This window comes from Dysidea avara, chromosome 8 (genome assembly GCF_963678975.1).
Source record: "Dysidea avara chromosome 8, odDysAvar1.4, whole genome shotgun sequence".
Taxonomy (NCBI): domain Eukaryota; kingdom Metazoa; phylum Porifera; class Demospongiae; order Dictyoceratida; family Dysideidae; genus Dysidea; species Dysidea avara.
The window spans coordinates 33650246-33677757 of record NC_089279.1 but is presented as its reverse complement, the minus strand read 5'-3'; the positions used below and the strand labels follow the sequence as shown (position 1 = coordinate 33677757).

General features: G+C 36.9%; 1 protein-coding gene and 1 long non-coding RNA gene across 4 annotated transcripts; one reads left to right on the top strand and one right to left on the bottom strand.

Annotated features, from left to right (window-relative positions):
- Positions 1-643: 643 nt before the first annotated feature.
- On the bottom strand, positions 644-23120 carry LOC136264569 (uncharacterized). Its single transcript, XM_066059332.1, has 15 exons — positions 22993-23120; positions 21317-21496; positions 19765-20364; positions 18257-18304; positions 17901-17960; positions 17541-17597; positions 16695-16751; positions 14519-14701; positions 9246-9824; positions 3910-4116; positions 2722-3642; positions 2484-2663; positions 1684-2286; positions 1073-1216; positions 644-982 (listed from the first exon to the last, which is right to left on the bottom strand). Exons 1-15 carry the CDS (start codon positions 23069-23071, stop codon positions 762-764), a joined length of 4119 nt encoding a protein of 1372 aa, XP_065915404.1. The 5' UTR covers positions 23072-23120; the 3' UTR covers positions 644-761.
- On the top strand, positions 6017-17871 carry LOC136264574 (uncharacterized). 3 transcript variants are annotated; one of them, XR_010705206.1, is made up of 8 exons: positions 6018-6408; positions 6463-6673; positions 6726-7112; positions 7366-7430; positions 7491-7519; positions 7570-7702; positions 16098-17604; positions 17763-17871. It is a non-coding gene; the product is annotated as an uncharacterized lncRNA (long non-coding RNA). The 3 variants fall into 3 exon arrangements; XR_010705207.1 differs by having other exon boundaries at positions 6021-6408; positions 6463-7112; positions 16098-17138; positions 17490-17604; XR_010705205.1 differs by having other exon boundaries at positions 6017-6408; positions 6463-7112.
- Positions 23121-27512: the final 4392 nt, after the last annotated feature.

Sequence of the window (27512 nt, the reverse complement as noted above, 5' to 3'; positions counted from 1 at the left end):
CAACTGACATCATTAGCAACTTATATTCTTGCTACTAATATAAAATTCACTACTCATAATGCCTGAAAGCCATCAAAATGAATCCCTGTGTTTCACTAACCTTTGAATGAAGATGTTATATGGGTATAATTTCATCAACATTGTATTACTCTTGGGATGGGATCAACTAAGAAACAGTATGTATAAAACTCAGGTGTGATTCCTCTCCTGGTATGCATGCTTGCTTATAAATGAATTTTTGAATGTTGACTCCTAGCCTATATATAATAGGCAGTTGATTTAAGTCTAAACTTCGCTCATGGACTGAACTGTTTTAGCTCTTACAGGTGCTGTTTTTGGTGCATGCTTGCAATCGCATTGTTGTTCTCTGTCTGCTTAGCAGTATTCAGCTACATATGTAGCCTTTATGTACCCTCACCTGGTACGGTATGACAGGAAATGTTGACAGAAGAAAAAGTTAACAATTATGACAAATCTTGTCACAATTTTACCTTCATCACATGTCAAAAGACCCCATTTACAATTTTTATCAACAGGTAATCCATAAAAGCGGATGAATTGTGGATCCATCAAAATTTCCTGTTGTATGGTAGCTAGCTATGTAGCAGTGATAGGTTAATAGAGTTGCTCAGTAATATCCAGTTATATATGAAATTGTTAATTATAAAAAAAACAGATGAGTACAGCCTAAACAGGTAAATGTAGTACAATTACAAGCACAATATGTAAAATGTTTTAACAACTCATCATGTTCGATTGAGTTATTCTACAATTGGTGCAGGGACCGTGACCACAGCTTGACTTGGTGATCCAATAATCACATGGTTAGTTGAAGGATCATTCACTTCTAGCCTGACATTGAATCTTCCAGCCATCCCACTACGCCGCAGTGCATCAGGAAACACACGTATGGGTACTAGTGCATTATTAATAGTAGCAGGAAAAAGTACTTCACGAGTTTCCTCAATGAAAAAGATTTCACCTATGTTATACAAAAAGTGGAGTGTGACAGACTGTATTGACAACCTCTGTATATATATTCAATAGACATGATAAAAAAGAAAATGCTTACTTGGATCTGATAGATGAAACCCGCCTTCAACTACTACATTTACAAGAAAAGGAGTGGAAAACTTTCCATGTGCTTGTACTCGTACAATAGCATTAGTTTCACCCACGTTTACATCATAGCTACCAGCAGTAAAATTGACCACAACTAAAAGAAACAAACAAGCCATAATGACCTGTATGATTGTTATATACATACTTGCACCATTACACACCTCCAGACTATATAGTAATATAGTTTAACATTAAACCTTGTAATTCTCCAAGTTAAGGCTGAACTTTATATATTAAACACCTGGTACATATAGTTGTATACAATGCATGGCTTTATTTTTAAAATGCATAATTAGTCACTACACAATGTACTGTATTCTGTTACCCTTCTTGTTGTACTTACAAGAGCCACTAAAGTCACACTGAATACACATTAGAAACACACCCATTATTACCTAATAGTAATTGTTGTGATAGGTACTTATACAATTTATTTCTGCACATATTTCATTTTGTTTGTGATCCCTATTATAGCATACACTGTATGCTCATACTAGTGGGCTTTGTTCATGCATTGCAAATTACAACACAAAGTCCACTCAGTGTTTAACAGTCACTTACTTAATCTGCGTTCACATAACTGTGCAGTTAGGTTCCCTCTAATCTGGTCCAATTCGTCATCAGTAACCTCATTAGCAATCAATACATGCGATTCATCGCCAGTTATGAATGCCAAGTCACGGTGTTGTTTGTCAGCTGAACGACCATCAGAAATTCCAACAGCATATAGTTCATAATTATGGATGTTAAGTTCCATTTCTATCTTTTTTTCTTCCATTTTTCTACCTCTGTTTCTTATTCTACCATCTGTTACAATTATGGCGATGTCATCAAAATCATTTCTGAAACCTTTTGATGTATTCTGCGACAACTGCCGTAGCTGCTGTAACACATTTGAGAATACTGTCCCTTTTTCCCCGGTATACGGTATTTGATTTATTGCTGACAACAAATCAGCTTTGTTTGTGTACTTGTTTAAATCAAAGCATTCTGTAGCTTCCTCAGCAAACTTTATTACTCCAACCTTTGTATGGTCTTCACCTATGTCTAAATCTTCAATCATTTCTTTAGTAAACCTTATAATTTTTTCAAACCCATCTTTGTTCACACTCACAGAGTCATCAATTGCAATCACTAAATCATATCCCTTTATTGTGCAAGAGACTGTGAGAGAAGAATATACTATGTATTAGTAGAGGTAAATAATAAAAATTACAAGCAACAAGTTGCGTTGCATAAGATAATCATAATGTGTAAATAAATATGACAATTAAAGTTTACTTGATGCAGACACTATCTTGTATATACAATCAATTCACACATAGGATTTTGTATATTTCTTAGTTCATCTATTGCTGTACCTGAACAACTGCTCTCACTTATACAGGTGCCATTTTGTGCTTGAACCATTCCACTTGGACAGAAACATCCTGAAGCACAGCCACCACCAATACAGGTATCATCACCATTGACAATATCACATGTTTGAGGACACGATGGTCCACACTGTTGGTATACCTTACCAGGTGGACAACTAATAGCTACATTAAGAAATTCATCACTATAATTTATTATGCAGATATAATAAGTTATACTTACGGCAAAAAGAAGGAGTCCTCCAGTTGGGAATAACAACACCCTCTGATGCACACTGTTCAGCATAAGTAGATACAGCATCACAAAAGTATTCTTCATCTCTTCCAGTCGCACAGTAGTCATACACGCAATCTTCAAAAAAGTCATCGCGATTTACTACACTGTAGCATGCTCCAAATACAGTAGCAATAACATTACACTTTGATTCAGCTATTGGTCTAATATCAGGTGGACACGTTATAGGATCATGTAGACACTTCTCTTCTGTTTTAGCAAACAACCAGCTGTTCCCAAAATCATTCACGGAAGTTGTCAGTGAGCCATTTGTGAGCACAAGATCATCACTGTGATCATTGTTGTAGTTCCCACATAGTCCACACAACTGTCCTTGCCATTCTTTAGATGCAGTAATACGTACTCTACGGCTTCCATCCCAATGTATTTTCACTGGGAACCTCATTGTAAGGAACACTGTAGGATGTCCACCTGATCTGACCACTTGTACTCCAACAGAACTATACAGCACTCCATCTCCATCATTTGGCTGTAGTACACCATTAATGTACACCTGTCCACCCCTACCTCTTGTAAGATCGATTTCTAAATCTTGGCTAGGAATAATCACTCTTACTACTTCTGTTGCTGTAATAGCTTTGTTGCCCTTTACTTCAGTATTTTTACCAACAATGACAAAGTCATTTGCGTCACATGGCTCAGAGAGAACATACTCACACAGTCCCATAAAGTCATATTTGTATTGGTCAAATGTATTATAGTGTGGGTCCCCATGTATAATACAAGTCGATCCACACTCAGTCTCTTCAAATGCACAGTTAAATCTTTCGTTTTCACAAATGCAAACTGTGGAACAGTTAGGCCGAAATGTTTGTCCTTCTTCATACACAATTCCCTCATGTAGACACTCTATAACATAAAAGGCAATTTTGACGCACGCATTACTCTTATCTTTTAACGATAGTATGTTAACTTAGACTACAGGAATTTTTGATGCAATGCATTTACCACACACAGCTCTAATTATTAAATTATATTCAATCACAGTCAAACAACAGTTTTACTACTATTAAAAACATCCACCAAAACCTTGAAAGTAGTGTACTAGTACATGAAACAATTGGAATAATACCCATGAAATACTTATGTATGTAATAACTTAATTAGTTGTCAAACCTGAAGAAGGAGGAGTAGGAGTGGGATCATCAAGACAATCATAAACATCTATACATGTTCCATTGCTGGACAACACTTTGTTATATGGGCAGAAACATCCCCGATGACAGCCAACTACTTGACAATCATAGTTGTCATAATTGTCGCATGTTACCGGACAATTAGAGCCACATTCTTTAAACACCATTCCAGCTGGGCATTTTCTGTCTGAATAAACAAAACAGAAAGATTATGTACAGGGTAATATATATCCACCCCAAAAACACCTTCGTGGTAAAAAAGGCGCGCCCAAGAAACTACAAGTACCTGGAACCCAATGTAAAAAAACAAAAAGAAAACAGCTCAGCTGAAGTGAAAAGTAACTGGTAACTTAAAGAGCTGATATCTGAAGCGGCCAAGAATACAATTACTAAAGTTTAATCCATGCAAGAACACCTTGGCTATAAAACAGGTGTGTACATGAAAATAACTGGTAACTGAAATGGCTGATATCTGAAGCGGCCAAGAATGAATGGTCATATACAACTAATTCAAAATTTTAACACTGAACCTTTATAATTCAGCTATGTTCTATATTCACTCTTGCTGCATCGTAAAGTAATTTCTTTTAACTGTAATTGGCTGGTAATTTGGCCGCCTTTTTTTGCTCTATTATACTGGCTATTAAAAAAGGCGGCCAAATTACCAGCCAATTAGAGTTAAAAGAAATTACTTTACGATGCAGCAAGAGTGAATATAGAACATAGCTGAATTATAAAGGTTCAGTGTTAAATTTTTGAATTAGTTGTATATGACCATTCATTCTTAGCCGCTTCAGATATCATCCATTTCAGTTACCAGTTATTTTCATGTACACACCTGTTTTATAGCCAAGGTGCTCTTGCATGGATTAAACTTTAGTAATTGTATTCTTGGCCGCTTCAGATATCAGCTCTTTAAGTCACCAGTTACTTTTCACTTCAGCTGAGCTGTTTTCTTTTTGTTTTTTTATATTGGGTTCCAGGTACTTGTAGTTTCTTGGGCACGCCTTTTTTACAGCAAAGGTGTTTTTGGGGTGGATATCACTCATTTTTGTCAGTGATAGACTCTACATTTGGTTTAAAAGGTAATTTTTTTTGGAAATGAGCAATTAACATTAATGCAGAATATTATCTTGGAGAGTCAGTAAAATCCATACATAATAATGATTGTTTCATAACACCGTAAATTCGGAAGTATGAATTTACGGTGTAGTATGACTGTTCTATTAAAGTAAATCTATCTTTACTGCCTGCATGTGACGAATATATCTCATATCTGTGCATATTAAATGCTTCAGACACCTAATTAAACTTGCAAGTGACTAATTAGTTTACAGTTGCTACACAGCTATAAATACATTTGTAATTGTTATCACCATAATCATTTATCATGTTATAACCATTTTTTATTATTTCGGTCACAACTTCAGGATTAGAGCAGCAGAGAAAGGAATAGAGGACTCAACCATCAAGACTTGTATATGGGAGATGGGAGATGGTACTAACCCCTCAAGGGTGTTGCAGTACAGTATAGATGCAAGACCAGAGCCTCGATCGTCACCTTTTGACTGTGGTCACAGCTTCAGGATTGGAGCAGCAGAGAAAGGAATGGAGGACTCAATCATCAAGACTCGGGGAGATGGAATAGTATTGCCAAGGATAATGCCAGCACTAACCCCTCAAGGTTGCCACAGTGCAGTATCGATACAACCACTCCAACCAGTGCATAAGACCAGAGCCTCGATCATCACCTTTTGACTGAAATTTTTATACTTGATGAAGCAATTAAAACAAAAAAGTTGTAATACTTATACTTTCCTGAGGGAACATGCCCCCAGAGTCCCAGACTCCCTTGCCTGTTCAGCAGAATAATAAGATTGAGCCTTACTACCACTTTCACCTTTATTCTTGGCCCGGATGTACATATCGGCAACATAATACAGTAGCTGTAGATAATGCCCCTAGGCAGAGCTATAGGGGTGGGAATTTTTCCCTACTATCACACTATCACAGTAGTTCTTCTCGCAGTTCTTTGCCTGGCCATCAACTGCTGTCAAAACATTAGTGTCGTCCCCCAGACCCTTCCTCAAGCATGCTTATCACACAAAAATAACTTGGTTTAGCAGTGCACAAACAATTATTGACAGCATATGTACACTTACCGCATTGTTGAACCATGTATACCACCAGAATCCACCGGATTGACAACTAACACGTGATCTATTTAGGGGAAATCTCGTGGAAGGTCCCTAATTACCTTAAGCGGACACTCGTGATACGTGGTTTTAAATTGAATGGTTTAAGAATGTAACTAGATGGTGAGGCATACTTTAATCGGCTCGACTTTAATGAAAAACTCGAGCCCCTTGTGAGAAACTACATCGCTTGAGCAACGCTTGAAGAAGTAAGAGTCAAGAATACTGATCGAGGTACTCTATGATATATGCCGGTCTTGAATGCTAACAAAACGAGGAGTGAAGTTTGTGTAATGTGTCACATCGCCACACACTGATTCACCGTGTTTGTGCGATAGGGTTTATGGACCCGTCCACCAGATGCTGAAAGGAAATTCATTCCACCACATGTTGAAAGGAAATTCATTCCAACTTGTGAAGTTATTGATATACTCATTGTTGGGGTCCACGGGGACATCGATGATCATTTACCAGTCAGCTGTAAGTAATGTCACAACAGAAGGAAAGGAACCATTTCCATACCCCGGCTATGGCATACTGATTTTTCTGGTCAGTTTATGTACACTCAACCACAGATCGAAATGTAGAACTTTGGTTGCAGGTGGAAAATAAACACCTTTTTACTCAGTTACAAGAGATTCACCCAGCTGGGATAAAATGTTGAAGTGAATGTCATTAGTACTAACTTGTTCACCAGGTATTGGACAATTCCAAGTGTCCAGATTATGCAGTTGTCCTCATGTTCAAGTTTACACGTTTAGGCAAGTTCCACAACGTCCTATAATCTATTACTATATCAGTGTGGAATAATGCTTATATAATATTTTTCATATTCCAGGCTTTAGGTGTATTGTATTTAACACCTGCTTGTTGGTTTTTGCAGGCCATCTGGTCATACTGGTTTATCCACTAGCAGTTGAATGTGATCATGGTACATATGTAAGTTGAGACCATGCAAGAACAAAGATACAGGTGTCATGAATTTCAGGTCAGTTAACGTTCAGAGGAATTGTATTATTGCAATTGTTCTTTTTGTATTTATCAATTATCAGTGACCAGTTTGTGATAGCGTACTTTTGTTTGACCAATGACCTAATGTTCTGGTTTACATGCTTACCCAACAGTTATGTTACTCACTTAACCTGCATATGGGATATATATTTTTAGTTCATTTTGATGATCCATCCTTTATTGGTACAGCCTGGCATATTGATTTTTTGCACATTCTCTTTTTAATTCAGTGCCAGCTGGATTGTTTCGTCAGATATCGAAACAGGTGTCTTTGGTGTTGCGACCGATGTTCCAGGTCAGTTTGCATGTGTGTTTAATTTAAGGTTGACTTCAGTGCCTGCTTATTCTTTTACAGGTCTCGGTATCGAGTGTCATGAATTTCAGGTCAGTTGACGTACAGAAGAATTGTATTATTGCAATTGTTGTTTTTATAGTTATCAATTATCACTGTATACTAGTGATGTGAATTTGCAGGTCAGTCTACTCAGATGTATCAGGTATAGTGTTGATGGGTTCAAACAAATATCCAGTGTAGACTGTAGTGGCATCAAGGGTGTTAATTTCTAGGTCAGTTTACATGTTGTGATGTTATAGTGATTTTTTCCTAGTACCCAGATGTTAAGTGTATTGTATTTAATGCCTACCTGTTATGTTTTTAAATTATGGTATATCAGTGTAGACAGTACAACAGTAAGCCTTCTGTGTTGTAGTAACTATTTGTTTCATAATTATGCTGTTGTCCTGGAATGGCACAATTTTTGGGCAACCAGTGTGAAGTCCAGTGGTACAAACATTGTATTATGACCAAGTTGTGATAGCGTACTTTTGTTTGACTAATGTCCTAATGTTCAGGTTTGACATGCTTACCCAACAGTTATGTTATTCATTCACTTAGCCTGACGAATATCACGGAAATATTCTTATTAAAGTACCACAATTGAAAACTTTTAGTAGTTGAGAAGACGGACTAGACTCACAAAATGACTAATGAAGGTGCAGCACAGTACAACACAGGCGAAGCACAGGTGCAATGCCTATTCTAGTGATGATAACACTACTCCATGAGTTTCTAATTGTTTTGTGTGTTTTGTGTGTACCTCAAGTTGACAGTTCTCTATACCAGATAAAGCACTGCCTTCGCTCATGCTATACAGGAAATATAGCACTCAAAGAGTGGTCTCGAGACGAAATATAGCACTCGGCTTTTACCTCATGCTATATTTGTCTCTCACCCTATCTTTTCGTACTATATTTCCTGTATAGCACTCGCAGCAGTACTTTATCTAATACATATATATGTAATATATAAACCATGGCTATGAGGTGTATTGCACTATATTATACACCCTGACTCTGAAATCAGAGAAAGTTTACTGTTGATAAACTTCCAGGAGGAGGGGTGTATATAAGTGCAATACACCGAAGTGAGCCATGGTTCATATGATATAATACCATGTTTCTAAATTAATCCGCACTACATTACTTACTAACAACCCATATACACACAACCCAACTTAAAATTATACTTCACTTAATTCGCCATAGTTTGGTATGGTAGACACACTGGTAGTGTCCCTCTTGCAGTTCAGCACACAATGAAGAATCGAATTGATTGTGGGACTTAGTAAACATATCTCTGTATATTCCCAGGACTTGTCCGTTCATATCAACAAATGTAGGAGCAACATTACTTGCTGTCACCCATCATTGAAGTCACGAGGTATGGTTATAAAATGAATCCAGAGGTTGGACTCTTACTGGCTGGGGTGATTGATCACCTAGCGTGACGAAGGCTATTAGCCTGAGTCATCTGGGTGATTAGTCATGCTAGCGTGGGCATCGTTTACCTGCCCACGTCGGGCTATCAGCCCGCAATCGTGACACAGCAATGTGTCACGTGACTTCCCAGGTGAGTATATATGTACTTACCTAGGTGAGTGCATATATACTCAACCTCAGGTAGGTATATATATACTCACCTGTGGGTTTGGGGTGTATATGCAACCAGCAGTGCCTTTGAAGTTTCATGTGATCATGGTGTATATATAATTTGCAGTTATGTAGCTACACAATATATTACCAAATGCATGGTAAATGGTTTGTAACTTACTTTGACACAGGTGTTTAAAAAGTTGTCGTTCCAGTTGTCGGATAGTTTCATCATTAAGTTGACTCTCAAAAAATGCTGTTTTTTCATCATCAGTAATGACTTCTAGTTCATTTAAGTTTGCATTTCCAACTCCCACAGCATAACGTTGATAGACACCCCGATTGTGAAGTGCCATGGCTGCTGAACTCAAGTTACTTGTATCAGTTGATCGACCGTCAGTTATAACTACAGCAACATTGGAATAGTTAGGTCGAAAACCCAAAGATTGATCATTTGCAGAAGTACCAAGAAATTCCAACAAAGGAACAAAATTGGTTTTGTTATGTCTGGGGTACATTTTACCAAATTCATCTAAAGCTGACAATACATCTCTTGTACTGGTGTATCGCTGAAGAGGGAAAACAAACGAAGCATCAAAACCAAACTGTACTAATCCAATCAAATTGGTTCTTAGACTAATATCCAGCCTTTTAACGACTCGTTTAGTAAACTTTAACACTGATTGGGCTAAATTATGACTGGTGATACTAAATGAAACATCCAGTGCAATGATTGTATCAAGTCCTTCTATTCTGCAACCTATGAAAAGATATTACACAAAACACATATTTTCATAATTTACAAAATAATAATTATTGGAAATAATGATATAGTTGTCATTTAAGACACAAATTTCTAATCTGGTTGGTGACTTTTAAGTGTATGTTAACATGCTGATTGGTGTGGCAACATCCCAGGTGGTGTGTATTTGGCAGATTTGATTCACCCCTGGGTTGCAATCACCACTTACCATGGATTCCATGTTCATATAAATACATGACTTTTTAATAGTTTTTCCTACCACTGCACCTAGTTCTGTTGCCCTAATTCTACCCACAGTAGCATTATCCACAAAGCCATGAAGTGTATGCAACAACACTAAACAAACAAACACTCATGCAAATATCTACCACATACAAATGCCATAAGGTGCATATAACAACACAAAACGAATAAACACTCATACAATTACTAGTACACAAATACTTTGGGGAAAGGGCAACTGAGGAAATAATTGGAGTAGGGTGTAATAACTTTTGCACAAGCCAGGCAGATAAGCATTGTGGATATGACACAATACATAAGTGGATTAACAGTTGATCTTGAAGCAAATAGGTCTTTCAATAAGTACCAGATTGTATTAATGCACAGTATCATACAGTATGATAGTACTGTATAGCAGGGACCACAAAGGAGAAGGTGTGGCCCACAAAATAACATCACCCAAAAACTAGCTCCCTGACGATGATGAGGAAGTATTGATTAGACAAAACTAAGCCCAAACAAGCCTTCAGATGCAACGCGAAGTTGCTATGGAGTTTACCTCAACAAGTTGCTATGGAGTTTACCTCAACAAGTTGCTATGGAATTATTAATTTTCTACTGGCTGACTGAGTAACTGATGCCTTCAGACAAGCGTAACTCGACAACGGCTAGGGCTATGGGCTTGATTTTTTCACTGTTCAATGTCGCTTTGGCCCGAGAGGTGCCTTTTGGCATACTGCAGTACATACAATGCACTCTTGATGGACTTACCAGTGTACTCCTTTGTGTCCCATTCATCTTTGTTGACTGCGAAAAGTGTCTATTTGGCAGTAGCACATGATGGCTTCCCTTTGTAATGGAAATTGATTGTATTTTTCATAGTGGCTATTTTGATTGCAGAGGTGGTTTTTGAACAGTTCTTGATTCGTATTGCTGTGTAACGGGTTGAACATAGTTGACAATAAAGCGCAATGGATACTTCACTTTTCAGATAATAGCTAATTGATAACTGGGGCGTGTGGCACCATTTCTTTCTTTCAGTATGCGTGGATTGCAGAGGTGCTTTTCAAACAGCTCTTGATTCGAAATGCTGTGTAACGGGTTGAACATAGCTGACAACAGATACTTCACTTTTCAGATGATAATTGATATAACTGGGGTGCATGGCACCATTTCAGATGCGGTATGTGTGCATGAGTTCATAACAATTATTTACAAAAAACTGAGTTAACAAACGAGCACACAAAATATTTTGAATTTTCAACTAGAGTAGGGACCATAGCACATTGATAAAAAGTACTGAAACAAGCTGGAGTAGTGCACAATATCAAGAGTAAATACTCTTCCATTATTTACTCTTGATTATATTAAATCACAGTAAAACAATAAGTTATAGTTATATCCCGGTACGAGTGTAATAACAATGATATCATCCGAGTATATGGGATATAACTGTTTTATATCCCAGTGCGCGGGAGTGCGCAGAAGTTTACGGATAGTAAATTAAGTTCCGGTTTGAGTTCCTGTCACTGTGCTCAAGATTTCGTCTGAATTGTGTGGATATTCTACTTCGTAGCCACAAGAGAGACCTTACATACTGCCTACAAAACTGTAGCGAAGGGCGGTGTTATGAAGCAGCGGTTCCAGGTACGATTCCGAGTCGCCTTCATCAGAAATTGGTATAGTGGTGTCGCGTGGTGTGCAAGAGAAAAATAAAGACCAACAAGTGGCTACCATAGTCCAAGATAGAACGATGAAGCTAGAGGAAGTTAGTTCTTCACCATAGTGACCATTGGGAGTGATTGCTGGAGCGAAAATCGTCACGTACTATTCTTGACATTTGTTAAACTATCGTATTGGTAACTTGTAGTGTTATAGTATAAAGGATTAACAGTTTTCTTGCAAGATTTAGGTAGTTTTAATTAAGTGCTGTATTTGTGTGTTTTGTATCAATATTTCCTTATTTGGCTCTTTGTTCCATCGGTAAACAATGCCATTCGCGGTTTATTATGATGTCACGAAAGAGACTGAGTGGCTCCGCAACAGGGTGATAAGTTAGTTATCACTGGGTGATAACTAATATATCGTACAGTAGCAGCGCCGCTCTGTCTAGCTGTATGGTAGTTATAACCCAGCGCGGCGCTTTGATACTCCCACGCACTGGGGTTTAAGAAGTGTTATATCCCTACTTTGCTCCAAGATAATACCCAGCTGAATGCACAGTAGGGATATAACACTTATTATTGTTTTACTGTGATTTAATATCGTACACTACTCCAGCTTGTTTCAGTACTTTTTATCGATGTGCTATCATCATGGTCCCTACTCCTAGACTAGTTGAAAATTCCAAATTTTTTTGTGTACTTGTATAACACAATGTGATAGTTGCAACTACTGAATATCATATAAGTTAAATTGAGCATGACTGATTTGGTTTTTGCCAATGTGCAGATAATTAGCACTTCATTTGTCCTAATTCTCCCCAAATTTCCTCAGTTCTCTATCACCTGTTACAGCAACTATACCATCAGTTGCTATCGCATACAAACATGAAATGAGAAGAACATGTACATTCAATAGGCATGTGCCTGTAATGTAAGCCTTAGCAATAGAAAGGGGGTAGCTATACAATGAAATTATGCACAATATATAGGAATATGTAACAGTCATAATTAATGGTACTTGTTACAGCAACATGTGATTCTCTCTGCAAACACGGCATATGTTTTGGGTGAGATCTCATGATCTTAAACCTACCAAACTAGTTTACAAATTATACAGTGAATCATTATGACATCATCACATTTTGATTATCCTACAAGACTGGTTCACATTCTAACCTAGCTGAATCAAGCATACTGATTTCAAGTCATGGTGCTATGACAAAACATGAAAGGCTAGCTTATATTCTCTCATTTAATTCCTAAAGCATGTTGGCTTTATTTATTGTGGTATGCTACGTAGGTTTGCACTGTATTTATTTTATTCCCACACCAAGCAAGAGCAGATTTATGGGGGGTGCATGGGAGGCTGAAGCAACTCCCTCCAAAATTTTACAATGTGCTAGCTTGAAAGATAGTAGAAGCTACAGCACAGGTGCAGTTGCATCTAAAGTGTTCATGGGAAATGAAAACATGGAAAGAGTAAGAAGAGAAAAGAGCCAATCTCTTCTAAGAATCAACAAGAGGGGATAAAAAGGGGAAAAACTGCTTAAAAGCTGCTAAACATTGAAATACTCTAACAGAACATTCATTATTAAAATTCTTTAAAGCATAAAGAACAAAGACCAACTCAAAGACCCCTTGAACTTCAACTTTGAACTCAAACCATACTGCAGCATTTATGCTGTGCTCTTATATGAAAGCTAGTCACCACTGTTAGGTACTGATGATTTCACTTAGTTTAAGTGGCTCACATTGCTTATTCAGTAAGGTTCAGTCAATATTATTACCAAATTCGATCTCAGAAAGCTAAATTTGCAACATTTTCATGTGAGGGCATGCCCACAGCTGCTCTAGATAAAGCATGCTCCTCATGTGCACTACCAATACTACTATTATATAGTTATATCAAGCAGTTGCCACATATTTTAGTTCCCACTATAAACCCCCTAGCTTAGCACCCCCCACCCTTGGGAAATCCTAGATCTGCCCCTGCCAAGGAATTTTAACTTCAAATTATTGCGTTGCAATCAATTACATCTATTTTTAGTGGAAATGCATAATTGGTATGTAAGCACTAGCAGGAGGTGCAACTATGCAAAAAAATGTTGGAAATTCGTCAATGATGCAAGCTGTGAAATTTCACATGGTACATGGCAATAATAATGATATTTCAATCCACAATAATAGCTTTCAGAAAAAAATTCTGTAAATCATGCACTTACCAACTACATCATATGGTAAGAGGGTTTCACACATACACACACATACACTCACGCATGCACACACACATGCGCGCATGCACACACACACACATGCACGTATGCACACACACACGCGCGTGCATGCACACACACATACACACACACATGCACGCATGCACACACACACACACACACACACATGCGCGCATGCACACACACACACACACATGCACTTATGCACACACACAAAACCAATACAATCAAAGCTTTCTGCTAGTAATGATAGCCCAGTGAGACACTGGATACCTGTGCACTACTCAAGCATGCAAGTACTCCTGGGGGTGTGTCATGCCTCATGGATGGACGTATGTGCACCCTAAGTTCACCCAGAATGGACAGTTGGCAGTTACTTCCCCATGTGCTTATAGTATTGATGACACAGCTGGGTAGGATGTTTACCCAGTTAACACCAAGTCCCCAATTACAGCTAGGAAAACTGTGATATCATGTAAATGAAGTAAGGAAACAACAACAGCAACTGGGCATGGATAACACATGTAATATGGTCACAAGACTCACAACAAAATACTATGACAGTATATACCTGGGCAATCACTTCGAAGAACACACTCATTTGTAGCCTCATCTATTGCCATTCCATCAGGACATATACATCCATTTTCTAAGAGTATTTGAGGGCATAATCTTATCTCTGTCTCAAAGCATCGTTCATGACAATTAGGATGACTAACATATTGCTTTATGATCTGTCCTATAACTGGACAAACTAGAAAATCAACAAAATAACCACTGTAGTATATACATATTCTAAGCAAATTGTTTAATCTATAGATTGATACTACTTATGTGCAATACTTGAAGTCATGTTTACAGAAACTGTACCATGTTGCTTAGATACTCTGCCAGGAATAAAAATAAAAACCACTGGAAGATGATGATATTACTGTAGGACAAATCTGAAACTTTTTATTCATAGACAAAGAAGCGAAATAAGGGAACCATGTGAATAACGTTGTCACTAAGTAAACAACATAATTTAAAAGTTTATGGCAGTCTCAAATCAAATTTTAGCAAATATTACAATAATTCAATTATGTCCCAAAATTGTGTTTAATGTTCACCATGTGGTCACCAAAATTTTCAAAAAGCACTTGTCCCCTGTTGCTATTGGCTCCTTCAATTACTGTTAATACATAACGTATTTGCTATTTGGCTCTTACTGTGGCAGATGTAATCAGCGTTTAGGGAATCCCAGGCTTAAGTATATATCCTTTACAATTATATATATAGGATTTTAATTATCCAGGAACCTCTAAATGTAGTCATATACTCTACCATAGCTCAAGTGGGACGGCATGTTTTTGCCACACTTCAGTGCAAAACAGAAAGTTTTAACTCACAAATAAACTCTAAAGAAGGTGCAGTACAGCTTGAGGGAATTTGATGGTATATGGCAAGCAGCTGATGCCAATGAATGCATGGGTGGACATTTGAGGTACCACACACGTTTAGAAGTTAATATGTCAAAGGTAGACTCTATAGCAGGAATGACATCATACACATTTACGCATGCACATAATTATCAAACAGTATGGTAGAACCATATAGCCTAAACATTTTAGGGGAAATTTTTTCGAGGAATGAGCAATGTTGCTAAAAATAAAATTTTCATGGATTTGCAAACAATACAAAATATTTTAGACTATAGTTATGAAGGTATAAATATTTCAAGGATAAAATTTTTGCTGTTAACCCCTAAAACCTTGAAGTCAGTGACAAGTTTCTACCAGCAGCTGTTTTGGCTACTGGAGTAACAAATAAATGTCTAGTTTCCATGGAGATGTAATATAGGGGAAGTTGAATGGATAGTAAGTTATGGTGTAGTTCTTTACACAATAAATTTAGGCAACTAACATGTATTATGCTTTGTAAACTCTTCTACTTCAACTGGCCTAACAAAATTAATGTCTAACACTACTCACTGGATTATGCACTGATGTGACCGATCTTGCAGCATGTCATTGGATTTTCTCTACTGTGTTTATCAAATATTGTTGGTGGTGGTCCCAAACACAATTTACGTATGTAGAGGACGTACAAATGTTAGATAAGCTGTTGTCTTAAGATACTTCTTTACAACATTTACTGAAATTTTGTTTTAGAAGCTGAAGCTTTAGTATAGAGGTGGTTTTAATGTGGTGGAGCCAAGACATTGATTGATGGAATGTGACACCTAAGTATGGATGCTGGTCCTTTAGTACAAGTGCCTTATTTTAAATGAAGTAAGTGGTTATTATAGGAGTTGTGCATTGTAGGAAAACATATTTTTCAACATTGAGATTTGTTTTTCATCTGCCAGGTTTTAGCCTAGTGAAAAATTTTATCCAGATCTTGTTGTAGGATATTATTTCTGTGAAGAGGTGAATTGAAAAGTTTATGTCTTTAGCTACATATGTTGTTGACGTTAAGTAAAAACATTCATAGCCCTAGGACCGTGCTTTGGGGAACACCTGATTTTACTTGTCAGATGTTTCATTAGAAAATATTCATAGAACATTAAACTCTAAGGTTAACATACAAGGTGTAGGACAGCTTGAAGGCAACCTGATGGTACGTGGTAAGCAGCTGATGGCAATGGATCCATGGGTGGACATTTGAGTGACCTCACAAGTTTATAAGTTAATATGGCATGGGTAGACTCCATAGCAGGAATGACATCATACATGCTTGGTAAGTACATCACATACAGTTAGACATACTTGGGGAAGGAGATGGAGTTGGTACAGGTGGGGTGGATGAGATTGAAGTGGTAGGAACTAAAAGGTGAAGGACATATACCATGTTATATACCACATTACAATTCCTATCATGCTGCAATATTTATTTGTATTACAAGGGTACATGTATGCACTGCTGCCTATACAATTATGACACTAAATGAGTATACATACATTTGTGCATGCACATTTTTATCCATGTAACTATTAAGGTGTATGTGTACTGTATAGCTATCTTTGCTGAGACAAAAGTATCCTGTGAGAATAAGCTGGAAAAGAAAATGTAATCTACATACATGAAACCTAATTCATTTTATGTTTACATCACATGTCCATGTACCCATTAAATCAAATACACTTAAACATATGTGCACGGGAGGAAGACGTAGTTGTAGTGGATGAGACTGAAGTGGTAGGAACTAAAAGGTGAAGGATACAACACCACACTATACATAAAGAATTCAGCCAACAGTTTTTCGTTAATATTTTTAACACCAAAGAGCAAAGGATTTGATAGTATACTGGTAGGCTAAACAGACTACAGTACCACAGGAGTAGCCAAACGTTTGGTGGTGTCAGGGCCTAGCTATATTTATAGCAAGTCAATATAGGAAAGACATACCTTAAACTATAGCATGCAAAGCATGCCAACCTACAGGGTCTGGGGGCATGCTCAACCATGAAAATTAGACCCCTCTAAAATTGAATCTAAAAGTGATTTCAGGTTTATACAGTAAAATTATTAGTATGATGTATTAGTGTGACTGCTCTGTTAAGGTGACTGCTACCAAGGTACTTGGTAAGTACATCACGTACACTTAAACATACTTGGGGAAGAAGATGAAGTTGGTACAGGTGTGGTGGATGAGACTGAAGTGGTAGGAACTAAAAGGTGAAGGATATACCATGTTATATACCACACTAAATCAATATTTGTATTACAAGGGTACAAGTATTTGCTGCTACCTTTATGACAATAAATGAGTATACAAACATTTGTGCATGTTCATTTTTATCCATGTAACTATTAAGGTTTATTGTACTGTATAGCTATATTTGCCGGGACAAAAGTATCCTGTGAGAATAAGCTGGGAAAGAAAATGTAATCTACATACATGAAACTTAATTCATTATTATGTTTATATCACTTGTCCATGTACCCATTAAATCACATATACTTAAACATACGTGCACGGGAGGAAGATGGACTTGGTGCAGTTGTAGAGGGTGACATTGAAGTGGTAGGAACTAAAGGTGAAGGATATATACCACACACTATATATATTATATGGGATTCAGCCAACAGTTTTTAGTTACGTAATTTTTAATATGCCTGTAATGTCACACAATACTTACAATGTATTACAAGTACATGTTAGAATAATACACATCATAATATCAAAGAGTACTAAAGGATTTGACAGTACAGGTAGTCTAAAGAGTACATACAGTAAAAATAGAAATATTTAACACTTTAAAAATTCATTGTGAGTCATTTCATGTCCATGAATGCTACACATTACACCCCATACACTTAAACACACCTGGGGAAGGAGATGAAGTTGTAGTGGATGAGACTGAACTGGTAGGAACTAAAAGGTGAAGGATATACCATGTTATATACCACACTACAACAATATTTATATTACAAGGGTACAAGTATGTACTGCTACTTTTATGACACTAAATGAGTATACATACGTTTGTGCATGATCCATGTAACTATTGAAGTGTATGCATGCTGTATAGCTATCTTTGCTGAGACAAAAGTATCCTGTGAGAATAAGCTGGAAAAGAAAACATAATCTACAACATGAAACCTAGTTTACTTTATGTCTATACCACATGTCCGTGCACCCATTAAATCACATGCACTTAAACATATGTGGGAACTCAAGGAAGGCAATCTTAGTGCAGCCATGATCAAGATGTTGTACCACCAAGAAAGCCAGTGTGAGTATATTGACAGGAAGAAAGAAAACAGCATTTTCGCATGTGCATAGCACCATGGCCCCTTCTCCACAGCACATCATTTTTGCATTATATAGCTGTCCAACAGGGCACATAGGCCACAGAGCAAATTTGATTAGATTCATACCAGCCATTTGCGAGATACAGTACTGTATGGGTGTTAAATATTTTCTTGGTTTGTTTCTTCTTAAGCCATGGGGGCTACAGAGGCTTCAAATTATCTTCCTACACTTATGCATGTACCAAGTTTGCTATGAATCTGATGAATATCCAAGGAGTTATGAGCATTTATTCAAGTAAAAATGAAACCTAGGAATAACTTGAACATTGGCGTGTACATAGGCTGATCATTATAGCAGTGCTTTTTGATGGTTTGAAAAGCAGCAGAGGTACAGCTACAAAGTTAATTATAAAGCAAAAACCAAACAAGTGTAAAATTGTGGGATCACGATACTCTAATAGAGTAGTCACCACAGTACACAAAATATGTTGAAAAACTTTCCCCAGGAACCTCCATACCCAATCCCTGCATTGTTAACCACTTAACTATTGGCTGATCACTTCACTTTATTTCTTTGTAAATTAAATTTCTAGTTTAAATCGGCTTGTAAATATATAAATGTTTAGAATTTCATAGATCTACTAAAATAGAAGTACTAGATTGTTCTAGAGTATTCAGTCCATGTATATTCTATCAGAAGTCCTCAAAAATGTGCACTCTATTAGAGTAGTACAATAATACTACCAAATATTGAATAATAACATACAATAGATCTACCAGTGGAAGTTCTATTGATTGTTCACACCCATCATAATATAGAAAAACTATTAGGACAAGCACTTGGTTTGCAATTATATAAGCTCTATACAAGAGACATAATTTTATATATTGATTGATTTGATCATAATATTGATTGAACACACCCATTACTACTGAGTATTTCATTTTGTTTGTGATTTCTATTATTAGCTAACTGTGCTCATACTAGTGGGCTTTGTTCATGCATTGCAACTGTCAATTAAAACAGGGTCCACATAGTGTTTAGTAATTAATACAGTGCCCTTTGTGGCAACCACTTACTTAGTCTTCTTTCACATAACAGTACAGTAAGGTTATCTCCAATTTGGTCCAATTGCTCATCAGTAACACTATCAGCAATGAACACATGTGATTCATCACCAGTTAAGAGTGCTAAGTCTTTAAGTTGTTGATCAGATGAACGATCTTCAAGAGCAATTCCAACAGCATACAGCTCATAGTTAGTAGTGCTATTCAGTTTCGTTGGTAATTGTTTTATATCGCTATCTTGTACATTTTTAGCATCCGTTAAAATTACAGCAATGTCATCAAAACCATCTCTAAAACCTTTTGATGTATCCTGTGACAGTTCATGTAGCTGTTGTAGCACAATTGAATAATTGTTTCCTTTTACTGGATTATGCTCTATTTGATTTATTGCTGACAGCAAAGAACTTTTGTTTGTATATTGGTTTAGATCAAAGTGTACTCTAGCTTCCTTATCAAACAGTATTACTCCAACTTTTGTATGGTCTTCACCTATGTCTAATTCTTCAATTATTCTTGTAGCAAAGTTTAGAATTTTTTTAAACTCAGTCTCATCCACACTCCTAGACTCATCAATTGCAATAACTAAATCGTATCCCTTTATTTTGCAAGTATCTGTGAGAAAAGAATATGTTTTAGCAGAGGTAAACAATATATTCAGCAAGATGTGTTTTGCACATAGTGCATGAGTAAATAAGACAATTAAAGTATTGCCAGTCTTGTGATTTGGTCACTTAATGCTGACATTTTATTGTTCATATATACAATACATTATGTGTGCATAGCCTGAACAACTGCTCTCATTTATACAGATGTGTTTGAACCATTTCACTGCTCTATAAGGGTATCTTGATCCTGATTTATTATGGCTTTCTGCTAACTAGCTACATACTACCTAGGACAATTTAACCATTATACCCTCTGAAATTGAGTTTTAACAGTTTATTAGTTGCTCATATTTATCTGACTGCTGTATTAAGGTGACTGTTCTATTAGAGTATCTCCATCTTGATGTGCATGTACAATTGTTGATGCTTGGGATTGGGCCCTGGGTTCTGGCTATGCCTCTGGACAGTACATAAAGTAAAAATGGAATGTAACTCATTAACATTTACAATTAATAGTATGTTATTTCATGTCCATGTATATACACATGTACGCTACTGAATGGAACTGAAGTGGTAGGAACTAGAAAGGTGAAGATTTATTATGTTCATAGATGTTCCTTAATCCTTCATTCCCTTGTATCGATACTTATTACATCATGCATGCACATGATATACTTAAACACACTAGATGAAGTGGATGGGACAGGATCTAAAATATAAACAGTACATGCCATTCATACCACATACTTGAGCCACACATCCTACAAATATTTTTTTAATAACATTGCCAGTATGCACATATCATGTTTCAAACGTACATACATATGCATAGATAAATAAATAAATACACTGCTTCCTATATAGACTAACCCAGCTACAATAAGCTACCATGTTTTTCTTTATTATACACAGCTACGTAGATCTATAACATATTGTGACAGTGAGAATGACATACATACCTGGACAATCCCTGGGATGAACACACTTGTTCATAGCTTTATTAATGATCATTTCATCAGGACATTCACAGACATATTCTCTATCAACTGGACCACATATTTTGTCTTCTGGATCATCACAATAACGATCACAAATATGAACTGGGTGTTTCCTTCTGATCTGTCCATCAATTGGACAAACTATAAGAAATTAACAAATGAATGTTTTGATCCATGTAAATTAAAATAATTCAACTAGCTGTATGGAACTCAATTATTGACTATCCAAGTTCATTTTGTTATAGATGGTACTATTAGCTCAGCCAGCCACTACTACCATATAGCAGAAAATTTTGGTGGCAGAAAATTTTGGTGAATTTATCATTGACAGAAATTGGCAAATAATATTTTAGCAGATGCATCACATTACTTTGCCCATACAATTTTAATCTGACAGCATTCGCGAAGAAGCTTTGCAATGTCTATGGACGAAGTATTGCAGTTTCGAATCTATGCACTCTTATGTAAATAGCTAGCTATAACAAAAACGACATGCACTACTAAGCTCGCTAAGTCAGTAATCAAGAGGTGCACCTAATCAAGACTGGAACATGTGAGGGAAAGTGTGTGGTGAGGCATGTGTATGGGCAGTTGAATTGCCCATCTGCCTGAGCTCTACCTAGTCTAAAACCATACTGTATTCAATGGGATACTTGCGGAAGACTAACCACTCACCGCTGTAACAATATTCACTCATTGATGAAGAACAGCGCTTACTACACTTTCAGTGTTTAGAAAAATGGCGAGCAAAATTTTGGCGATTCCATGCATACTCGCCAAATTCGCCAAAAGTTTCTCCCACCAAAATTTTCCACTATTACGGTATTCCATACTACATTATAATGAATTGCAATTGGTACATATTATATTGTTTGAGGAACCTATAACAAATCATGGCAGGCTGTGTTCTCCTATACACACTACAGTAGAACCAGGACCTCAGGAACCTCCATGTCAAAGTAGTCATGTGGCTATTGACCATAATGGAGTTTGGTTTAAATGAAGGCACAAGGAGAGAGCCTAAAGGTTGCTGTTTACCTGTTAGGTGGCTTGTTTATTCTGCTAATAATAACTACCACTTGGTTGCTAGGTGATAATACATTTTTTATAGCCCAGAGGAGTGACTATGACTGCTCTATAGCAACTTCCTCCTCTGCCCAATAAATGTTATAGCACTAACTGATAGCAATAACAATCATGTCTTGTGTGTTTAAATCGGTTACTTTAGTGTGTTAGAACGTATTTCCTAGTTACGGACATTTCTAAGATACGGACAGTACTAAGTACTAGACTGTCCAGATAAGACAGGTTCCACTGTATTAAACAATTCAATACAGTACACTTGAAGAGGAATTTACCCAATAGAATAGAGCTATCTTAATAAAATTTATTATTTTTAAAATATGTATATACGCAATGGCTACTGTAACAGTATACTACAGTCAGTTATCATAGCCACTATGCTAATGGAAGTAACCAAATTAAGCAAACTGTAATCTATAGCTATAGACAGCTTCACTAAGTGCTTTAACTTAAACCAGTACATATATATAACTACAGTACATATATATAACTACAGTATCTATCCTATCAACAAAAGATATAGCTCTCATAAAATATTACAACATACACTGTACCTGGACATTCTTCTGGTAGGACACACTTATTTTTAAGATCATGAATAACCATTCCATCAGGACATTCACATTCATCCATTATAACTAGTAGAGGACATATATCATCAGTGTGGAAGCATCTAGCATGACAAAAATGATGGGATGTATAGGTCTTTCTAATCTGCCCCTCAATAGAACAATCTAAAAGAGTAAAGAAATCAGTAATGCAATTAGCATATTGACCGCTACATAATAGCCACATAATATATGTAATATATAAAGCATGCATGGCTATGAGGTGTACTTATATACTATGCCTCCAAGTTGAAGGAGGTTTGATAAGCCCCAAGGCAAAGCTGAGGGGTCTATTAATAGTAAATTTTTAATGAAAAGCCGGTCTTAACCATATAGGCAGAGTAGGCAGCCTGCCTAGGGCCTCAAGGCTGAGGGGGCCTCCAAGCACCAAAAAAGGGGCCTCAGGCTTACAGATTGCATGTACATTTATAATGAAACACTATTCATACATCCAATTTCCCTTATGTAGCCATACACTAGTGGACAGTTCTAGGTATTCATAGACTTCTATCAATTTATATCATTACAGAACAAGCACTGATAGTGAGTATTTACTAATATGGAGGGACAGTGCTGTGATGGTTTGGAGCATAGGAGAGACGTGGATTTCTTATAGTGTCTATTTGTATTGTAACCAATTCATGTGAGTTGTACATTATTTAGGAAAGGTGTACACTATAATGTTTGTTGTAGTTTGGCTGTTCACCATTTGCCGCTCCTTGATTCCACTGCTTTGGTGCATCCTTCGCTTTGCACCTCTGATTTGATGCAACTGAGTGGTTCTGGAGTAGCTACACTGGATGGAATTTGGCACTATGATTACAATGAAGTATTGTTCATGATAAAGATGATTGAGCAGGTGAGGCACTACTTCTTTGATCGCAAAGGTCTCAAGATCAGCTAGCTGAAGAGCTGGAAGATTGCCATACACTGGAAAGATATCTGTATATTATAAGTTATACAAACACTTCTAGTTCTAGGATAGAAATAAAGCTGCTAAAACAGCAGCCATACATACATGTATAGCTAGCATAGCTACATAGAACCATGCAGTCCATGCTGTTTTGCATGACAAGCTTATACATGTATATAAAGGCCCTACAAATGGGCAATACTTTGACTGATAGGAGGGCCTTTAACTTTGACTGTGCCTCGAGCCTCCAGAATGCTAAGGCCAGCCCTGTTCTGATGACTGAGGAGGAGAGATGTATGTGAAGTGCAACACACCAAACAGTGAGCCATGGTTTATGATTATGATTGGGTACAGCTGATAATATCCAGGAGGGTTAGACTCTGAAAAGAAAAATAAAAGCAACTGCGCTTTGGGAGCACCTGTTTGACTGGGATGTTTCATTAGAAAGCATTCACAGAACTCTAACGCTAACATACAAAGTGCAATACAGCTTGAAGGTAACCTGATGGTACGTACATGGCGAGCAGCTGTTGGCAATGGATCCATGGGTGGACATTTGAATGACCACACAAAGTGTATGAGTTAATATGACATAAGTATAGAGTCCATAGTAGGAATGACAACATTATACATATACTATCAAGATACTTGGTAAGACATCACATACCATTAAACATCCTTGGGGAAGGAGATGGAGTTGGTACAGGTGTGGTGGATGGGACTAAAGTGGTAGGAACTAAAAGGTGAAGGATATACCATGTTATATACTACACTACTGTATTACAAGGGTACAAGTATGTGCTGCTACCTTTATGACACTAAATGAGTATACAAACAATTGTGTATGCCATGTAACTATTGAACTATATGTATACTGTATAGTTATCTTTGCTGAGACAAAAGTATCCTGTGAGAATAAACTGGAAAAGAAAATGTAATCTAGATATGTACATGAAGCCTTACACATTTTGTGTTTATACCACTTGTCCATGTACCCATTACATCACGTACACTTAAACATACCTGCACGGGAGGAAAATGTACTTGGTGCAGTTGTAGTGGATGACACTGAAGTGGTAGGAGCTAAAGGTGAAGGATATATACCACACTATATATTATGGACTCTTGATATTATATATATGTGGGATTCAGCTAACGGTTTTTAGTATGAAGTTGTACAATACTTGTAACATACGTACATATTACAAGTACATATTACTATAATATACATCACAATACTGAAGCAGCGTTGTAAGTGGGCCAGTACTGTTGACTCTTTTGATCCACTGACCCGAATAGCAATCCGGATGGGACCCAGATCTGATCCGCATGTGACCCGGTTTAATTAAAATAGAGGCGTGCCCCAAGAGCTATGGAGCTACAGAATTTCCAGAAGTAAGTTACCTACATTTCAAGTAGCAACACGGATCTGGTGATGCATGCATGCCCACAGAGCACAGCTGGCTAAATTTTAATAAGTGGGCGTGGCTCTACATACCCCACACAGACAGCAAAGCATATTCCCGAATGATGGGTGTGGCTCCACGTAAGTTTCTTGAGTGTTTGCAACTGCATTTCCATCAATACAATCGAGCTTGTTAGTCACACGTGAGCTCATCCTTGTCAGACCCAGATATTCAGTGAAGTGGATAAGACCCACTTGACCCGGACAAAATGTGACCTAAATGGCCCGGATAATCCGGATGATCCGGCCCACTTGCAATACTGTACTGAAGCGTAAAGGATTGACAGTAAAAACAGAAAGTACATACAATAAATTAAAATAGAAATTCAATCCATGAAAACTATTCATTGTATGTTATTTCATGTCCACGCACAGTATGCTACACATTACACCCCATATATACACTGTCCTATTATAACACACCTGGGGAAGGAGATGAAGTTGTAGTGGGTAAGATTGAAGTGATAGGAACTAAAAGTTGAAGGATATATCATATTATATACCACACCACAATGCCTGTAATCTTATTTGTATTACAAGGGTACTTGTGCATGCTGCTACCTATATTATTGCATGCATTTACATAATAATATTATTATATCATTTTTCTATGTAACAATTCAGCTGCAGCTATCTTTGTTAGCACAAAAGCTTCTTGCAAGGACAAGTTCAAAATCTAAAATCTAATTTACTTTGTGTTCATACATATTCCTTTTCCCCTTGTGTTCATGTATATGCCTTACATCACATACGCTTAAAATATACCTAGGGAAGGTGGAGTTGTTGGTACAGTCGTAGTGGATGGTACCGGATCTGAAATATGAAGGGTACATGCTAATCATACCGCACTAACTAAGGCACACACTCTACTACCAATTTACAAGATTATTATTTTTACATTACCAGAATCCAGATGTTATATTGTGTCAAAAATACACACATATATGCACAAATACATAAATAAACACATAATTATTCTGCTTTCTGTACAGACTAAGTTTAAACGATTCATGTTATTCTTTATTATAGAGCTAGATCTGTAATTATTATGACAATGACACACATACCTGGACAATCCCTGGGATGAACACACCTATTTGTTGCTTTATTAATGATCATTCCATCAGGACATTCACACTCATATTCTCTACCATCTGGACCACATACTTTGTCTTCTGGATCATCACAATAACGATCACAACTATAAGTTGGATATCTCTTTCTGATCTGTCCATCAAACGGACAAACTATACAGAATGAAGAAATTAACAGTGTAGCAATACATGTAAATTAAAATAATTCAGCTAGCTGTATATATATAGCACTCAATTATCAATCATCCAAGCTCATTTCTAGATATAGATGGTACTATAGTTATGAAACTGGCATGCTATTTAGCTCAGCCAGCCACTACTGTTCAATGATATATGAATTGGTATACAACACCACAAACCATGGCAGGCTGTGTTCTATATATACACACCATTAAAATAATTCAATACAATACACTTGAAGAGGAATTCACCTGATAGAATGCAGCTAAATTGTTAATATTATTTGTTTTTAATTAAACTACACAATGGCTACTGTAACAGTTACAATCAACTACAGCCACCATGCCAATGAAAGTACAAAGTTAAGCAAATTGTGATCTAGTTCAGTTGTAATATAAGCAGATATGTAGCTTCAGTAAGAACCATAGCTTAAACCAGTACGTATATACATTACTACCTATTACCAAATGATACCAAACAGCAAAACAGTTACAGCATACCTGGACATTCTTCTGGAAGGACGCATTTATTGTCAAGATCATGAATAACCATTCCATCAGGACATTCACATCCATCTGGTATAACTGCTGCAGGACATAACTCATCAGTGTTGAAGCATCTAGCTTGACAGACAAGAGGTAATGCATAGGTCTTTTTAATCTGCCCCTCAATGGGACAATCTAAAAGAGTAAAAAGTCAGTAATGCAATTAGTATATTATATACCACAGCAACTTTCATGTGTATTTTTGTTTGTAACATTTGCTGACATTTAATTTACTTCTAGAGCACAGACGTTCAGTAAGCCTCCGTGCC

Coding starts and splice junctions, on each gene's coding strand:
- LOC136264569 (XM_066059332.1), bottom strand. CDS start 23,071: ATGGATGAATGTGAATGTCCTGATGGAATGGTTATTCATGATCTTAAA. Junction 21,497..22,992: donor CCTACCAGAAGAATGTCCAG/GTACAGTGTATG, acceptor AATTTCTTATAG/TTTGTCCAATTGATGGACAG. Junction 17,961..18,256: donor AACTTCATCTCCTTCCCCAG/GTGTGTTTAAGT, acceptor CTTCACCTTTAG/TTCCTACCACTTCAATGTCA.